The 16,032-nt window shown below is 42.6% G+C and overlaps 1 protein-coding gene across 9 annotated transcripts in view; it reads left to right on the forward strand.

The window, feature by feature from the left end:
* slc22a23b (solute carrier family 22 member 23b) overlaps window positions 1-16,032 on the forward strand; it is a 41,754-nt gene that overhangs the window by 22,942 nt on the left and 2,780 nt on the right. For 8 of the 9 annotated variants that reach the window (XM_077583369.1, XM_077583368.1, XM_077583373.1 and 5 more), the window contains 9 exons: window positions 2,254-2,352; window positions 8,359-8,462; window positions 10,294-10,448; window positions 13,243-13,429; window positions 13,509-13,636; window positions 14,000-14,102; window positions 14,475-14,701; window positions 15,386-15,418; window positions 15,534-15,657. In XM_077583369.1, coding sequence (XP_077439495.1) covers window positions 2,302-2,352; window positions 8,359-8,462; window positions 10,294-10,448; window positions 13,243-13,429; window positions 13,509-13,636; window positions 14,000-14,102; window positions 14,475-14,701; window positions 15,386-15,418; window positions 15,534-15,657 — 1,112 coding nt within the window. In that variant the 5' untranslated portion in view covers window positions 2,254-2,301. Of the gene's footprint in view, window positions 1-2,253; window positions 2,353-5,428; window positions 6,489-8,358; window positions 8,463-10,293; window positions 10,449-13,242; window positions 13,430-13,508; window positions 13,637-13,999; window positions 14,103-14,474; window positions 14,702-15,385; window positions 15,419-15,533; window positions 15,658-16,032 lie in introns of those variants that run through there. The other variant, XM_077583366.1, reaches the window with a different exon arrangement.

The raw sequence follows: 16,032 nt of genomic DNA on the forward strand, positions 1-16,032 counted from the left end.
ATACGTCATGACATGGCATTCGCGGAATTGGTCAGGAAAATGAAAAAGGTGAATGGGAGCAGGTAGTTCTAGCGCTTCTTCCCAGGGTGGCCCCCACCTCGCTCCCAAGTGTCAGCGGGTTCCGTTCCCTTGACGCTTACATAACAAAATGGATGGAAGAATGAGTAAGCGTAGCGTGCGCTGTTAAGCCTTGAAGAAATCGCTCATTAGTTGCACCACTGGCTGTTTAGTTTAAGTAAAGTTCCACACCCAAGTCTGCTAACATCGCCAGCTGTTGAGGAATGTAGCGTGTGTGTGCGTGATCATTAGTGATGTCTTGACATGCACTCAAGTTGAGTGTGTTTGAAATGTGTTTTTCAACTTCAAGTCTCGCCAACTGACAGAATACGTCATTGTTTTAACAACTCACTTTCTATCTTTTTGGGGGCATAACGACTATTCCACGTCACTTCCTGTTTACAGTCGGACCTGCGTTGAGCATGACATTTTGTGCTGTGTCCAAACTGCAGCGCGGGGGCCATTTGCAACCACCTTCCATTTTTTTTTTTAGCGGCCCACAACGTATACTGTAGCTGCTCAAAATAAAATGTCAACTTCATATAGATTTGTATTGCTTTGGTTGTCATTTTGGAGATTGACATAATACAGGGGCGGACATTCTCGAGTGTGTCACAGGGTTGCTGACCAGCCCAATTTTCACTTACCACCTCTTAACAGAAAACGGTGATGTCGTTTTTTAAACAATATTAAATGAATCAATTAAAAGTCAAGAATTCCAAAGGGATCTTCTATTTGACTGTATGCGTCGCTTGGCCTCGTCTCCACCTCATCAACACAACAAACCACCGTAAGACTTTTCTCAGACTTTTCTTAGCAAATGATTTCCATTAAGTTTTGCCCTGCGGCGGATGACAGACAAGAACTGGCTTTTTTGGCTCGTAAGTGAACTTGCGCAGACGTTTGCAGGGCAGCATTCCACTGCAGCTGCGCTTTCTGAAAAATGTCACCGTGTTGTTGTATTTTAGCAGCGCCGACGGCTGGTCCAACCATAGTAAGTTTGGAACTTGAAGTCTGGCAGGAGCACGTCTTCGTAGTTCACTTGCTGCCGGCAATGTTTGGGCGTGCGTCTTGCAGGTTAGCCACCATTCGTTCCTGCATCCGACAGACAGGATCAGGCAACTACGGTTGTTACGTTTACTCGTATGTATGGATGGACCAATTATCAGTGCCGGGTATTTGACGTTTCGACAAATATCGTCATTGGCCTTTTTACGAATAAAAGCCGATACAGAAAACCGTAAATTAGCTTACATTCACATGCATTTGTCACTCAGTGAGATACAGGGAAGTTTTTATTTATTTAAATTTTCACTCAATGATGACACTGGAAACTCCCTACACCTTTTTTTTTTTTTTAATAAAAACAAAAAAATGAATTAAGAAATTATATTGAAAAAAGTGTCAAACATAGTACAAAACCTTAGGAAACTATTTATTTGCTCTTTTTTTTGTGTGTGTGTGTGTTTTTGTAATTTATTTTTTTATTTATCTTAACACATGCTGATGACGCTGGAAGCTCCCTGTAATTTTGGTTAGAATTTTTAAAATTAACTCATTCACTGCCATTGACGGCTATAAACGTCAAAAATTCATTTCAACAATTTCTATTAGTTTAACATCCCCCCCCCCCACACTTTTGTTAACAAAAGTATGAAAACTAGATTTTTTTTATTGTACATTTAGAACAGATATGAAATTTGTGAATAATCGCGAGTTAACTAGTGAAGTTATGCAATTAATTACGATTAAAAACGAATCGCCTGATGCCCCGAATTTTTAATAATATATATATTTTTTTATTTCATTCACTGCCATTGACGGCTATGAACGTCAAAAATTCATTTGAACTATTTCTATTAGTTTAACATTTTTTCCCACTTTTGTTAACAAAAGTATGAAAACCTAGAATTTTTTTTATTGTACTTTTAGAACAGATATAAAATTTGTGATTAATCGAGAGTTAACATGCGATTAATTACAAAAAAAAATTGTAATCGCCTCTTGCCCCTAATTTTTTTAATTATCTTTAAAAAAAATAATAATAATTATGGCAGTGAATGAGTTAATAACAGTACAAATGACATAAAACATATTTGATTCGATATTGCGCAGTTCATTGTAAGATGAGCAAAATGAGAATGCGCTGGCATCGCACCTTTGCATGACTAACTGGGATTTGTTTTCTTTCCACAGCCTGATCGAAATCCAGAAGGAAACCAAACGTGACAATTTGAAATCATCATGTCAGGTCCCACACGCGACCGGACAGCTTTGTGCAAAAGCACACGTCAGGTGAACCTTTTCAGTCATTTTGCAAAAAAAAGTGCTGTCAGGTGGTGGAAATAATTGCCTTGCTTGTTGAGGGTGTGGCTGCATGTGTGCTTTCAAGAACGAACAATCTCAGGGCCCAAAAAAAAAGCAGCAACGTGCACAATGGCCCACTTGTATTGGCACTGCTTGTCCGCAGCAGCGCGAAAAGTTGCTCGAGTGCTGTGTTATGCGTTCTGGACGTCACAGAATGTGGACTCACTAAAAGCTCATTTCGAGATTGTGAAGAATTGTTGACGTCTGCAAGGTGAACAGAAGCCGAGCAGGTTTTGTTGCGATGCGCGTGGGTGTGACCCTGCAAAGCTTTCAGCTCCGTCTGCTGACACATCTGCACAAATCCACTCCATGGGACAAATTTTGGCGCCCGTGCGCTTAGCGTAAAAAAATAAAAAACGGGCACAGTTTCATTTTCATGGACGTAATTTTCCCATCCATTATAATAAATAAATGAACTAGACAAAGTGCAATTTCTGCATAAATTGTGTGGAAATGCTGAAACCTGAATGATAATAAAAGCTGAATGCGTATAAAGTAAATCGAAAGATAAGTTACGAATGATCAATTGTAGTTGGATGAATTATTATTATTATTATTATTTTTTTTTTAAAGACAACTGCATTAACGCTAAGGAGCTTCAAGCGGGAATCGATCCCGGCGACCTCCTGGTTACTGGACAACGCATTTTAGCAAATGTGCCTCTGAGCAGTCGAGAGCTGGTCATGATCATCAGTTGAATGTTTGGAAGTGGGCGTGTCCAACGTCAGTCCCATTGGAAATGAATGGGGGAAGGTTATTTAACGTTAAATTGTGTGAATACTGTCAGTAAAGTTGAATCAGACGATATGCACCCACGATCGTGTGAATTTTTTAATCAAGTTGAAATTTCCACGGTGTAAATCGAAAGAATTATGCGGGAGTTATTGCATTGCAAAAAAAAAAATGTGAAGAATAAAAATTACAATAACATGTGGCAATGCTTTTTAGCATTCCCACAATCAATCAATCAATCAATCAAAATGTTCTTTTGAAAGTTGTAGTAGGCTAACCGTGAATCCTAAATGTAGCCACCGTGTTGGCTGCAGGTGAGCAGGCAGGAAGGCTCCAGGTCGCTCGTCCTGTGCCAATGCTGTACCTGTGCGGCAAGGTGACATGGATACGCCTTCTGGGACGTGGAGTCAATGACCGGCAGAGGGGGAGGGGGGGGCTGAATACAAAGAGGGTGTTTGAATGATACCCGAGCTCGTCTGGGTCGCTGCTCTGAAAGGAACAACAGAAAGTCATGCACACATTTCTTCTAGGCCGACACACGCAGGAATAAATCATCTCGCTACACACTTCAGGTTGAGAATCAGAATCGTCTTTATTGGCCAAGCATTTAAAAACACACACGGAATCATTGTGCAAAATTGTAACATTTTTATTTTACTACTGGTTTGAAATTCATGCTTAACCAATCAAGCGTGCAGAGCAAAACACAGAAATTCTTTGCAACAACAACAACAAGCAAAAACAGTTATTGTCAATACTGTAAGTGTGGAATAACTAGAAACATTCTATATCAAGTTGTCATGTTTTCTACTGGAGTGCAATCTGCATGAAAACATTTACGACTTCTATTTGCATCTCACCCTGCCCTTGGAAAATTCAATGTTACAAGCAGACGTTCTAATACGTCCTCGTTACAATTTCAAGGCGGGGTCACTTTCTGTTTTAAGCACCAGGAATGCCGGCGCTGCTCGGTGCTATGTGGGTGTGGTTGACACATGACGCACACGCAGTTAGTCCAGCTTCTCCATCTTACTTCCGCAGAGGAGATCTACGTTTCTGTCAAATTTCTCACATTGTTGCCAATTTTATGGACATATGGTAATTTTCTGCCTCTTTCTTTTTCAGACATTTGAAGGCTATTTAAAACTTTTTCTGCTTTTGTACTATCATTTTTTAAATATTTTTGGCAATTTTTTGCTTTTCCTCGTCCCTTCTGGACTTTTTATGTTCACTTTTTAGATATTATTAGGTCGTATTTAAACATTTTCACTGCTCTTTTTCTAATAACTTCAAAAGATGGACTGTGAATTTTTTTGAATAATATTTTTTTTAATTTAATAATTCATTTAAATCATATTTTATCTAAAAAAATATATATGTAAAAATACATACATTAATTTCTACTAATATTTTTATAGATCCACCATGAGCCACAGGAGAGGAATAAAGAGCCATGTGGCTCGAGAACCGCAGGTTGCAAATGAGTGAGCACTTGACCTCAAAGATGCTTCAGCAACGCTGTGGGAAAGCCTGGGGTCAAACTCACAGTAACAAAAAGCAATTCAACAAAACAAAAAAAAGTTTGCATTCAAACGCTTTGCTCTTTTTTTTTTTTTGCTGGATTCATGTGCAACCTGCCCAACATTGTTATTTTGACTGCAGTGCAGGCTCCTTAATATGTCACTGTCACAGTTGGAATCTCAAGGTCACACGCAGGAAGGACCAGCTGCAGTCACAGGCACGCCCATAATACCAATGTCAATCCCCCTACTTGCTAATGTTTCTCTCTTGAGCAATGTGACCTTGTAACGACCCAGCAAAAAAAAATGTTTTTTTAATGACGTTTCATTAGTGCTGAAAATTGAAAACGACGCAAGGACGTGCGTGAATTTTGTGATAATTTGTCGCCCCCGCGCGGCCAAATAGCGTCACATCACCCGTTGAACCCAAGCGCTCTATTGTCTTCTCAAACCTGCTCCAAACCAAAGGTTAAGAAAAGGTAGCCAATAAAATAAGTAGCAATCCACGGGGACGTTGAAATCCGCAATATAAAATAAATGCCGTTAAACGATAGCGACATATTATTGAGCCTGCTTGAATGATTTTCGGGTAAGAATGTGCACAAAAGAGATCATTGTTGCCTGCAGATGCCCGTCACTGGTGCAATCGCCTTTTGCAGACCATCCAATCGCAGCGCATAGCGCAATCGGGGAAGGGCGGGTTTAGCACCCCCCCCCCCCCCCCCACTCCCCAATCACCCCACCCCCTCCTCCTCACAATTTCAGCGACCCTCTTTGGGTTCGTGTCCCATTGACGAAGCAGCCACATATTCCTCCGCGTCTCTAAATGTAAGAGACCAAACAAGCTAACCGGCGATGGGAGGGGGCCCCGGATCATTTGGACTTGAAGACCTCCGGCGGGGTCGCGCTTCGGCTTGGACCGAGACCCGTTGTGGCGCACACGGATGAGCGGGCGGCAGCAGATGTTTCCATGATATTGTCTTCATTCCGCTCGCACGCACGCACGCACGCACGCAGGCCCGGCTGGCCCACATCAGCTCCACATGGATGGATCCCACCGTGGGAGGGGGGCACATGGAATACAAAGCTCTGCGTGCTCGCCCGAGCAGCTCGGGGAGATTTCCCACAGCCTCCTGAAACAATCTCTGCACTCGGACCCCTCACGGACGACATGAGGGCAACTGGGATGTGACTCGATTCATAAACCACACACCCGCTTTTTTTGCAACACCCCCCCTCCCCCTCCCCCTCCTCTCTTTTTGCTACGATCAAGATTCCGTGACCCTCTTTGTGTCGGACGAGGCTTAACGCAGGAGGGGGTGGCTTTTGCTGGGCCGGCTGTTGCGCCCAGCTGCTCCGCGGGGTCGGACAGCGATGGCAGCCGGTCGCCCGCAGGCACAGGACCACCCGCCCGAGAACGGCTTCACCCCGCTGGATCAGCCGGCACCCAGGCTGCTGCCGCACATCGACGCCTCGGTTCTGCCGTCTCTCGGGGGGTTCGGGAGGCACCAGAAGCAGCTCGTCGTCCTGACCTGGATACCGGCATTGTTCATAGGCTTTAGCCAGTTCTCGGATTATTTTCTCCTGGCGCAACCCAACGGCACGTGTTTGCAACCTTTGGCGAACGATAGCAAATGGACCGCGGAATCGTACCCGGCAACCGGCGTCGGTACCGGCGACGTGCCCGCGCTTCAATTCCAAGTCAACGGCACGGGGGATGAAGACGGCGACGGCGGTGGTGATGTGCTGTGCGCGTGCAAGGAGAGGACGTTGGAGCTACACACGGGACTCAGTCAGAATGTGGTTACCAAGGTAACGAGAGGCACGACACCATTTAAGGGGGCACAAATCTTCACATCCGTCAACCATTTGCTGCATGCCTTCAGCATCAAGACAACAGTAGCATCTGATACAAAGACAAACGGGTCTCACCTACTGACCTCAATTTGAATGTTGGATGTGTTCGCCACTGCACCCCCCCCTAAAAAATGCAAATCGGTCGGGCCCTAGTTTCCGGGTACTTTTGGCCTGCTAAGTCAGAAATGGCATCCGTTTCATTGAATTGGGTCTCATTTTTGAGTTATCAACATTTTTGACAATTAAATGATGGATAAAATGTGCTTTGACAGTCAACAAAATGTACTTTGATCGTTCCTAAGAAGTAATTTGCGCTTCGACGTTGCCTGCTTTTTCATTTGTTCACTGCCAATATTGACAAATTTTCAAAATTTTGGATTGATTTTTACATGGTTTGTGTTGAATGAAGATAAAATTTGTAATCTTTTGCATGTCCAAAAAATTGGAGATGAGACTTCTTTGTGAAAAAGCTCCTTGCAAGGATGATTTATTACAGAGATCTCCGGTCACGCAGTTGAATATCACGTAAAGAGTGCCATCCAAGAGTGCGTGCCCCCCCCCCCCCCCCCCTCCTGAGAGACAGCTCTTTATTACAATCCCAGTTTGTACAGAAAAACGCCTCTTCTCCTCCCCTTTGAATAAGACAACAGATTGGTTCTCACAATATGTTATGTTGATCTGCACCTGTTCATTTTTTTAGACATAACAGATTCTCAGTGTGCCAGTTTGCACCTTTTCTCCCCAAAACAGAATCTCAATATGTCAGATTGAACTTGACAGCTCCTGATGGTAGTGGGAACAGCGTGTGTGTGTGTGTGTGTGTGTGTGCTTTGAACTTTCTCACGCAGGACACTGAAAAGAAATTTTAGACAAAAACAAGGCACCAGATAGGTTAAGGTCGAGTTATATTGAGTTTAACATTATTTCACCTGCTCTACACATCTATAACTAAATTCAACATGGTTAAAATATAAAATAAAGAAGTAAAAATGTTAATAATGTTACATTTGCAAAAAAAAGTCCAAAAAATCTTGAAAAGACATCTAAAGCCTGATCAAAGTTGTAGCTAAAGAGAATACCAATGTCGTAAGTTGCGTATTATTAGCTCTTAAAAAAAGAAGGAATATCTGAAAAAAAATAAGTCATTTTTTGATGAAGCGGCATCAAAATACCCGAAAATGTTCTCAGTTTCTTGACACCAAAATGTGTGTTATCATCACCTCCAACTCCCCCCCCCTCCCCCCCCCGTTTACATGAGAACAATTTGATATCTTTCATTCTTTTAAACATTTACATGATGATGATGTTTAGGAGGGCAAAAACATTTGAACAGTGCTTTCAGTCTCGACATCTCCAGCGAACTCTCCATTGACTCTAATGCAGTTGACATCATTTGAATAATTCATCGATTTTTCTGCCATTATGTCGAGCCGCGTTGTTTTTCCAGCCTTTTTAGTTTCTCACCTTCTTTTTTTCATCCTGCTTCGCCACATATTTGCTTCTATGTGGGGGGTGACGTGTAAATGACGCGCGAACGTCTGTTCAAGACCGATCGTAATCGGGCACGCACACGCGTCCTTGTCTGACTTTCAAATGGTGGGAGCTGCTTTGCGTGTTCAGCGACTCACGTGGATTTGAAAAGAGCGGAAAGCCGCCACTTGATAATCGATAAGCGCACGTCACCGCACCGTGTCCGTCCTGCAAATGCTCGGTAAAGACGCCACTTGGAAACTTGCAAACTGTTCTCAGATGTTTACGTTGCTGCTCGTTGTACTCAAAAGCTGAGAAATGTCTTTTGAGATTTTTCTTGTGTTTGTGCTTGCAGTGGAACTTGGTGTGCGACTCGGCCTGGAAGGTCCATATTGCCAAATTTTCTCTGCTAGTGGGTTCCATATTTGGATACCTCGTGATGGGTATCATGGCCGACTGGTATGTTTCTTTCTTCTCCATTCCTGTTGTCTGTTTTTAACTCTTTGACTGCCAGACGTTTTCAGAAAAGGGATGCCGTGGGTGCCAGCCGATTTAAGCATTTTTGACTGATCTTTCAAGGTCCACAGAAAATTATGTGTTTGGACTATGGAAACACACATACTACCAAATGAAATATTGGACTCTCATCTTTCATCAGAAAAAAAAGTTTGTTTCTACCTTATTCCGTTTTTCAGTAATCAACAATAGAAAATGGTTAGTTTCACCTCTGTTTTGAAAAAAACGTCTTTTAACATCTTTGGCACTCCATAGGATTTTATTAAACGTTATTTAACGTTTTTGGCAGTCAAAGAGTTAATAAGTTAGGGCTGCTCCATTATGGAAAAAAAAAAATTGGTAATGATTGAAATCATTATCTTTCAAACGATTATTTTTTTGTCACGAAACAAGAAAGTGTTTAAACATTTACAAATATTAAGACAAATGCAACATTTTGGAACACTATTATTACCGTATGTAAGTTCCTTTTGGACCAAGCAAGATTTTTTTAAACTAGTCATTTTAAAACAAAAAAAGGTGCAAATGTAAACAACTCAAAATGAGCATTAATACATTTATTTTGGATTTTGTAATAATTGAAATTGTAATTGAATTTCAATCAATTGCACATCCCTGCATATAATAAGTCATATGGAGCATTCCAGAAACGTTTGCACATATTGAATAATTGACTAACTTATAGGTAATAACTTTTCTCTGTGGCAGCATGAATATTATGTGCGCACGTTCGCCGACACATGGACACGCACGCACATGCACTTAAGGGACCACCACGGAAATAAGACGATGGCTTTATTGTGTTTTTATCCTTTTGGCAGCAGTTGTGTCGATGTATGTTTTTATTAGGGGCGTCAGGCGATGGAAGTTTTTATTCATAATTAATCGCATGACTTCAATAGTTAACTCATGATTAATCGCAAATTTGATATCTGTTTGGAATGTACAATAAAGTTTTCATACTCTTGTTAACATAAAAGTGGGATTTTTTTTTTTAGCAATTTTATAAAAATTCATAAAATTTAGTTAAAATTAAAAAATATTTTTTAAAAAAATTCTGCCACTAGATGGCATAATTGCATTTGCAAGACCTTAGTGACGGCTCAGTGCGTTTTTCTTTTCATATTAAGAGCTATCTTATAAAGTAACTTGTGAAATTGATCACATTTTTAAAATTGTAAACCACAACTTGACCCCAGTCTCCGCAAATATATGCATTTTTATTCTTACATTTATTGCTGCTCAATTTTGACGTGGGCGTGTCTGCTGCGTTGCGACTGGAATTCCATCAGTACACGCTTTACAAGTAAAAAAAAATGAGTGTTGTTCATCTGAAAATGAAGGCAGTCATTTTGACCCCCTAGTTTTTATACATGCGATGCTTTTCATCAGGACACAAATTTGCTGTTTAGTTTGTTTTGATGCCATATTTTCTTTCCGTGTTATATTTTATGACAGCAAAAAGTGAGTTTCAAGACTCTTGATATCGGGACCTGTGAGAAAGCCAACTGAACTGCCTTGTTGGCAAAATAAAGCCTAAGCATTGTGTCTTGGATCAGTAACTATGGAAACCATGTCAAGAAATGGCTTCACGGTGTTTCTAATATGACCCACTGAGCAAAAAACGTCCCCCCCTCAAACTAGAGGCCCGCGTCGTCTCGGCCAAACAATGGGCCGATTTGCCTTGTTGACGAGATTAGCGTGGTTCTATTCTGGGTTTGCTTTTAACCACTTTTGTCTGCTCTTTGTGTTTCTTCTTCTCTCTGCTTCCAAGGTTCGGTCGCCACCCCGTGTTGATTGTCTCTGTGCTCTTCATGCTGGTGTTTGGTTTGAGTGTTGCCTTCTCTGTAAATGTCACCATGTTCAGCACCTTGCGCTTCTTTGAGGGTTTCTGCTTGGCGGGCCTCGCGCTCTCTCTCTACGTGCTCAGTAAGTACACGCCTGCCTGACGCACACTTGCCGGCTATTGGCTCTGCTCCCTCGCGCCGGGTTTCTATTTCCTCTCTGTCATCACTGCAGAATGTTTCTGGTATGAGAAGGAAGAGCAGAGAAAAAAATAACAGATGCTAAAGTCATTGCAATGTTTTTATTTGGTTTTATTTTGATTCAAATCGTGTGGTTTTCCCTCCGCTTGACCTCTGTGCTGGCAGCACGCTTTGTGAAAGAGGAGAGGGGAAGCAAAAGAAGTAAAGCCTCACCTAGATCACGAAGAGTACAAAAAAACAAGAAAATAATGATGAAATACTTACAATTCTTTTTTCATTTTAGTTTCTCTGATATGTGGCAAATCCAAGTCCAGTCTAGAGAGTAAAACCCCTGCCACAGTTTGGCTTTAGCTAGCTAGCTCCTATGGTGTTCCTTTACCTGCTAGGGAGCTAGCTAGCTAGGTAGCATCAGGGGTTAAAGCCAAACTGTGGCAGGGTTTTTACTTTCAGGTGCTAGCTAGCTAGCTCCTTAGCTAACTCCCAAGGTGCTCGTTTACCTGCTAAGGTTTTTACGTACTGGACGTGGATTGCCACCTCTGTTCGTTTCTCATCTAGTTTTCTGAAGGTTTACTTTTTTTGTCAATGCCAAAATGTGTACTGCCAATCTAGAACACACGTTTTTTTGTTTTTTTTTAATAAATTCATGAAAATGTCCGGTTGGCATTGACGTGACTAATAGGAAGTGAAGGGCACTGTGTGACTGCAACTGGTACTACAATTTCAAGGCCGGGGCGAGTGTCCTTTTTTGGGGGGGGAAATGGGAATATGGTCACCTTACCATAGTCGAAACGGCTGAATTTGAAAATGTCCGCTTCACATTTCCAATATGTTTTCAGACTTTGAATGTAGGCACACTCTACTTCTTGTTAATGTCATCGTCACAATATGGTCTTAATTAGAACAAGGTCTGCCGTGTGGTTCTTATTGCATGCATGTTAACAGAGAAACTGTTCTGACATTCTTCCTACCGACATCCAAATTCTAAATCTATTTGATCTCTGTCCCTTTCCAGTTTCACTGAATCCTTCCTTTTAGAACCTCTTTCATTTTATTCGGCGCTCTCTCTCTCCCTGGCGACAACGGTTTTATTATTAGCACACACGCACGCGCTTATTTTGTTGAGCTCCATTTGAAAGCTTTCATCATTTGCTTCTCTCGCTACAGCAAGCGGTCCACCATCAACTCTCAAATGTGCCGACGCTGCGCATATTCGGGTCTGGCCGCCGTTTGGGACGTGTTTACGAGTTGCTAATTGAGGAGCTTGCAGGGCCGTCCTAAGGGAGCTCTTAGCAGCCAGCTCCTTCCTCCTCATCTTTGTTTCTTCATTTTAATTTGAGGATGGGCTGCTTTGTTTTGTGACCACTGAACTCCGGTGCTGTAAGATTGTGTTGATAACAATTGAAAGGAAAAAAAGGGGCAGAGGTGGCAAGTCCAGGTCCAGAAAGTAAATACTCTGCCACAGTTTGGCTTTAGCCGCTTGTGCTAGCTAGCTAGCTATGTCATCAAGTTTGCTTGTGCCCCCCCCCCCCCCTCCTCACACACACACACACACACACACACACTTGTGTCTTTGTTTTCACCAACTGTTCATTTCAGGAAGCGCCTGGTGAATGAGTGTGTGTGGGGGGGGATATGGATGGTTCATGGGGGATGGGACTCGGGTGAGAGAAACACTTGAGTGGTGAGACGAGGCGGGAGGGGGCCGGGGGATGTCAGTTGAGTGAGGCGATACCAGGATGAGGGGAGGATAGGGGGGCGAGGGGGGGTGGGGCACTGAGATAATCAGCACAAGTAAGACCATTCTGCTACTCAGCTAGAACAAAAGGTCTGTGCCATCCTGTGTGCCGTTTGTGTGCGTGTGCGTGTGCGCATGTGTGCCGTATCCCAATCGAGATGGCAGCAGTTGAAACCACCACAGGGAATTGGGGATTGTTTTTCATTTGTCCAGCTCAGACTTGATGGCGGATATTGTTTGTTCAGCCATTTTTTCCGAGAGACCTCGTGAAACTTGTGCCATGTTTGGAGATTGGTGGTTGTATTTTGTGTTTTAAATAGCTCTTTATCTAGACGAAACGGGACAGCATGCTATATAGCAGCAGGCTAACCAACACGCCAAAGTGGCAGCCATGTTGGAAGGGGCAACAAAAAGGGAAATGCTGGCATAAATGTTGAAATTAAGTCATAACGTGTTCATTTACAGAGGTGGCAAATCCAGGTCCGGAAAGTAAAAACCCTGCCACAGTTTGGCTAGCTAGCTAGCTTCCTAAAAGGTAAACAAGCACTGTGGGCGCTAGCTAGCTAAATAAGGGATAACTGATGTACATTTATTTTAACATTGACGAAAATATTTGTATTTAGTTTTCGTTAACGAAATGAACACTATTGTACATGAAGCCCCTCCCACCCTCCTCCTCGTCTCACAAATATGAAGGTCACTTTCATAAAGCGCTTGCCACGTGGACTACACCTTTTAAACGGCATCATCTTGGATGCAGAGGTGAGGAAATGGCTGCTGAGTCAGATGAGCCGACCCTTTTAAGCAAAATGGATTTGCTGAAAAGCAAGCGTGACCTCAATGGATGAATCAATACCAAAAGTCCCCAATTATTCAGAAAGGACATTCAGGACCGGCTCCACCAGAATACAATTTTATGACGGTGACAATTGCAGCGTAAAGCTTCAAGATATTTTTTCCGATCATTTCACAGGATTTGTATTCCTTTATTTTGTCATTTCAGGGGTTGAGCTTTGCTTGCCCGCCTGGCGTTTCTCCATGACGATGGTGGCCAGTTTCCTGATGGTGGCGGGGCAGCTGCTGATGCCCGGCGTGGCCGCGCTGTGCCGCAATTGGCCGGACCGAGACGACTGGCAGCTCCTGCAAATTGTAATCATAAGCCCGTTCGTCTTGATGCTGCCCTACGTCTGGTGAGTTGTCTTGTTGCTTTGGCAAAACCGTGGCATGACTTTGCGCTTCATTTCTATGCGTCTTTTCCCCCCCCTGCAGGATTTTTCCCGAATCATTACGCTGGCTGTTGACCACTCAGCACTACCGACGCTCAAAAGATATGATGCTGCGCATTGCAAGGAGGAACCAAGTTGACATGACAAGTGAACCCAGCAGAGTTCTTTCAGGTGAAACATTTTGCGGACGGGCTCAACCGTCAACATCAGGAGCTCAAACCGAAAGTAGTGAGTAGTGAGACTGACATTTTGTTTCAGGGCCGATACCGATTATTAGTAGGCAAGGAAGCCGATAACCGATATTTGGAGCTGATATTCTTTTGCAGTGAAATAAAAAACATTAGCGTCAACATTTTAAAAAATGAAGCACGTTTCTTAAAACAACTTTTCAAATTCTAACCAAAAAGTAAATACTTTTCTATGGTAAAATATTTTGAAATTTTTGGATTGGGTTGCATTCTGGGGCCTCCGCTGTCTTCATTGCATGGAATACTTTTGCAACCGATTAAGAACCCAAGTTGTGTCTTCAAGCAGAGTTGGAGCAGGAGCTGCACAAGAAGCCCCAGCGGACCTGCATCGTCAAGATGATGAGCACCAGGAACCTGTGGAAGAACATTGTGGTGCTGTGCGTCAACTCGTGAGTCTCTTTTGCTTTGCTTTGTCTTTTTACCCTTCACATCTAACCTGCTCTGTTCGTGGAGATGAGATGACAAAATCATTCATAGTGAGAACGTTCGCCGTCAGGATGAAGACATAACATTTGATTGTACTTATCTGAGAAGTGAATTCAAACTGGATCAGTGAGTCATTTGTGGTCTCGGCGGTGCTTCAAAAGTAAACAAGATATTTGAGTTTCCAATGTGTTATTGAAGTCTGAGTTGATCGCATCTAAGCAAAGGTAAACACTTTTGCATATTCATTAGCAAGTGTTATTGATCCTGTAAGTTGGTCTCACCTGCGTCAATCAACTCCCGAGTCGGCTCTCGCTCCAAATGGCCTGTTTGTGCAGTTTGACAGGCTACGGGATCCACCACTGCTTCGCTCGCAGCATGATGGACCCCGAGGCGCAGCCCACCGCTTTGTGCCACACAGACTACTACACCATGGCTGGCATCGCCGTGGCGACCTGCGTGGCTCTCTGCCCCATGGTCGGGCTGATGGGCCGCCGCGGGGGGCTTCTGACTTTCATGATCATCACGGCGCTTGCGTCACTGCTGCAGCTGGGCCTGCTCAATTGTCAGTCAAAAGGCTTTATTTCTCTTTGCTGGACAAAACAAAAAACAACAACACAACTTACTTCACTTAAAGGGGAAGTCAACCCAAAGAATTATTATTTTTTGACAATATGTTCTCTAGTCTTAATATGGTATTCTGGTTAATATTGCGTTAGTGGAATACGAGTTAAGCAGCAAAATCCAGCCGTTTTTATCCGTCACAGCTCAGCTTCAGAAAACAAGTGAGCTGTGATTGGCCGTTGCCTGAGCAACAGTGACGTCATCTTCAGTCGACAGCAAGTGGCAAAATGGCCGCCCCCCTGAAATGGATCAAAATGGCTGGATTTTGCTGCAACCAATCACAGGTCTGCTTCAGAAAACAAGTGAGCTGTGATTGGTCGTTGCCTGAGCAACAATGACGTCATCGTCACACGCGACAGCAAGTGGCAAAATGGCTGCATTTTGCTTCCTAACTCATATTCCACAAATGTAATATTAATCAGAATGTCATGTTAAGACTAGTGAGGTCACATATATTATTTTCAAGGAATGTTTAAGGTTGACTTCCACATTAAATTTGTTTCTGCAGGATATAAATAAATAAATAATCACTGAAAGTCCAATTCAGTCTTCTTGATTTTGATAATAACGTTTTTTTTTTTTTTCCCGCTCTGCCCTCCACATGCCAACCACTGATGTGATCCAGTGATTGGAAAATACAGTCTTCGGTACGACACAGGTACGCTCCTCATGGTCTGCTTGGATACATCGCAATGAGAAATGTTGCCTGTTTTTTTCCTACGTGATTTTCCTTCTCTCTTTATTTATTTTACTTTATTTTTTCCTCCGTGCAGTCCTGCGTGACAGCCTGAAGAGGAAATTCTCCGTGGCCTTCTCCATCATCGGCATGTTCTCTTCTCACGCTGTCAGCACCCTCAGCATTTTCTTTTGTGCTGAAATCACACCAACGGTCATCAGGTGAGTCTCAATCGATGTCCACATCTGATTCTGTGGGCGCCTGCTGTCACTTTTTGACCAAATTATTTTATTATTTAAAAAAAAAAATTGTGAATGAAAAGGACTCAAGCATATTTAAAGTGAAAGCCTTTTTTTTTTTTGGTTCATCCGCATTTGTTGTCGTTGCTCGACGACGGTTGGTACACGTTGGAAACCTTCACGCTTACGTAGCGGCAAAAAAAGAGTAAGAAGAGACACTTGTACTTATTAATAGTGGCAAATCAGATTTTTGGAAATACCAATATGTTTGATATGTCTGTTTATTATTCTATTTTTGAGAAAAGCATTTTGATTGGATGTAACAAATATGACACAAATCAAAAGTCATTTGTGGAA

This window comes from Vanacampus margaritifer, chromosome 13 (assembly GCF_051991255.1).
Source record: "Vanacampus margaritifer isolate UIUO_Vmar chromosome 13, RoL_Vmar_1.0, whole genome shotgun sequence".
NCBI lineage: Eukaryota > Metazoa > Chordata > Actinopteri > Syngnathiformes > Syngnathidae > Vanacampus > Vanacampus margaritifer.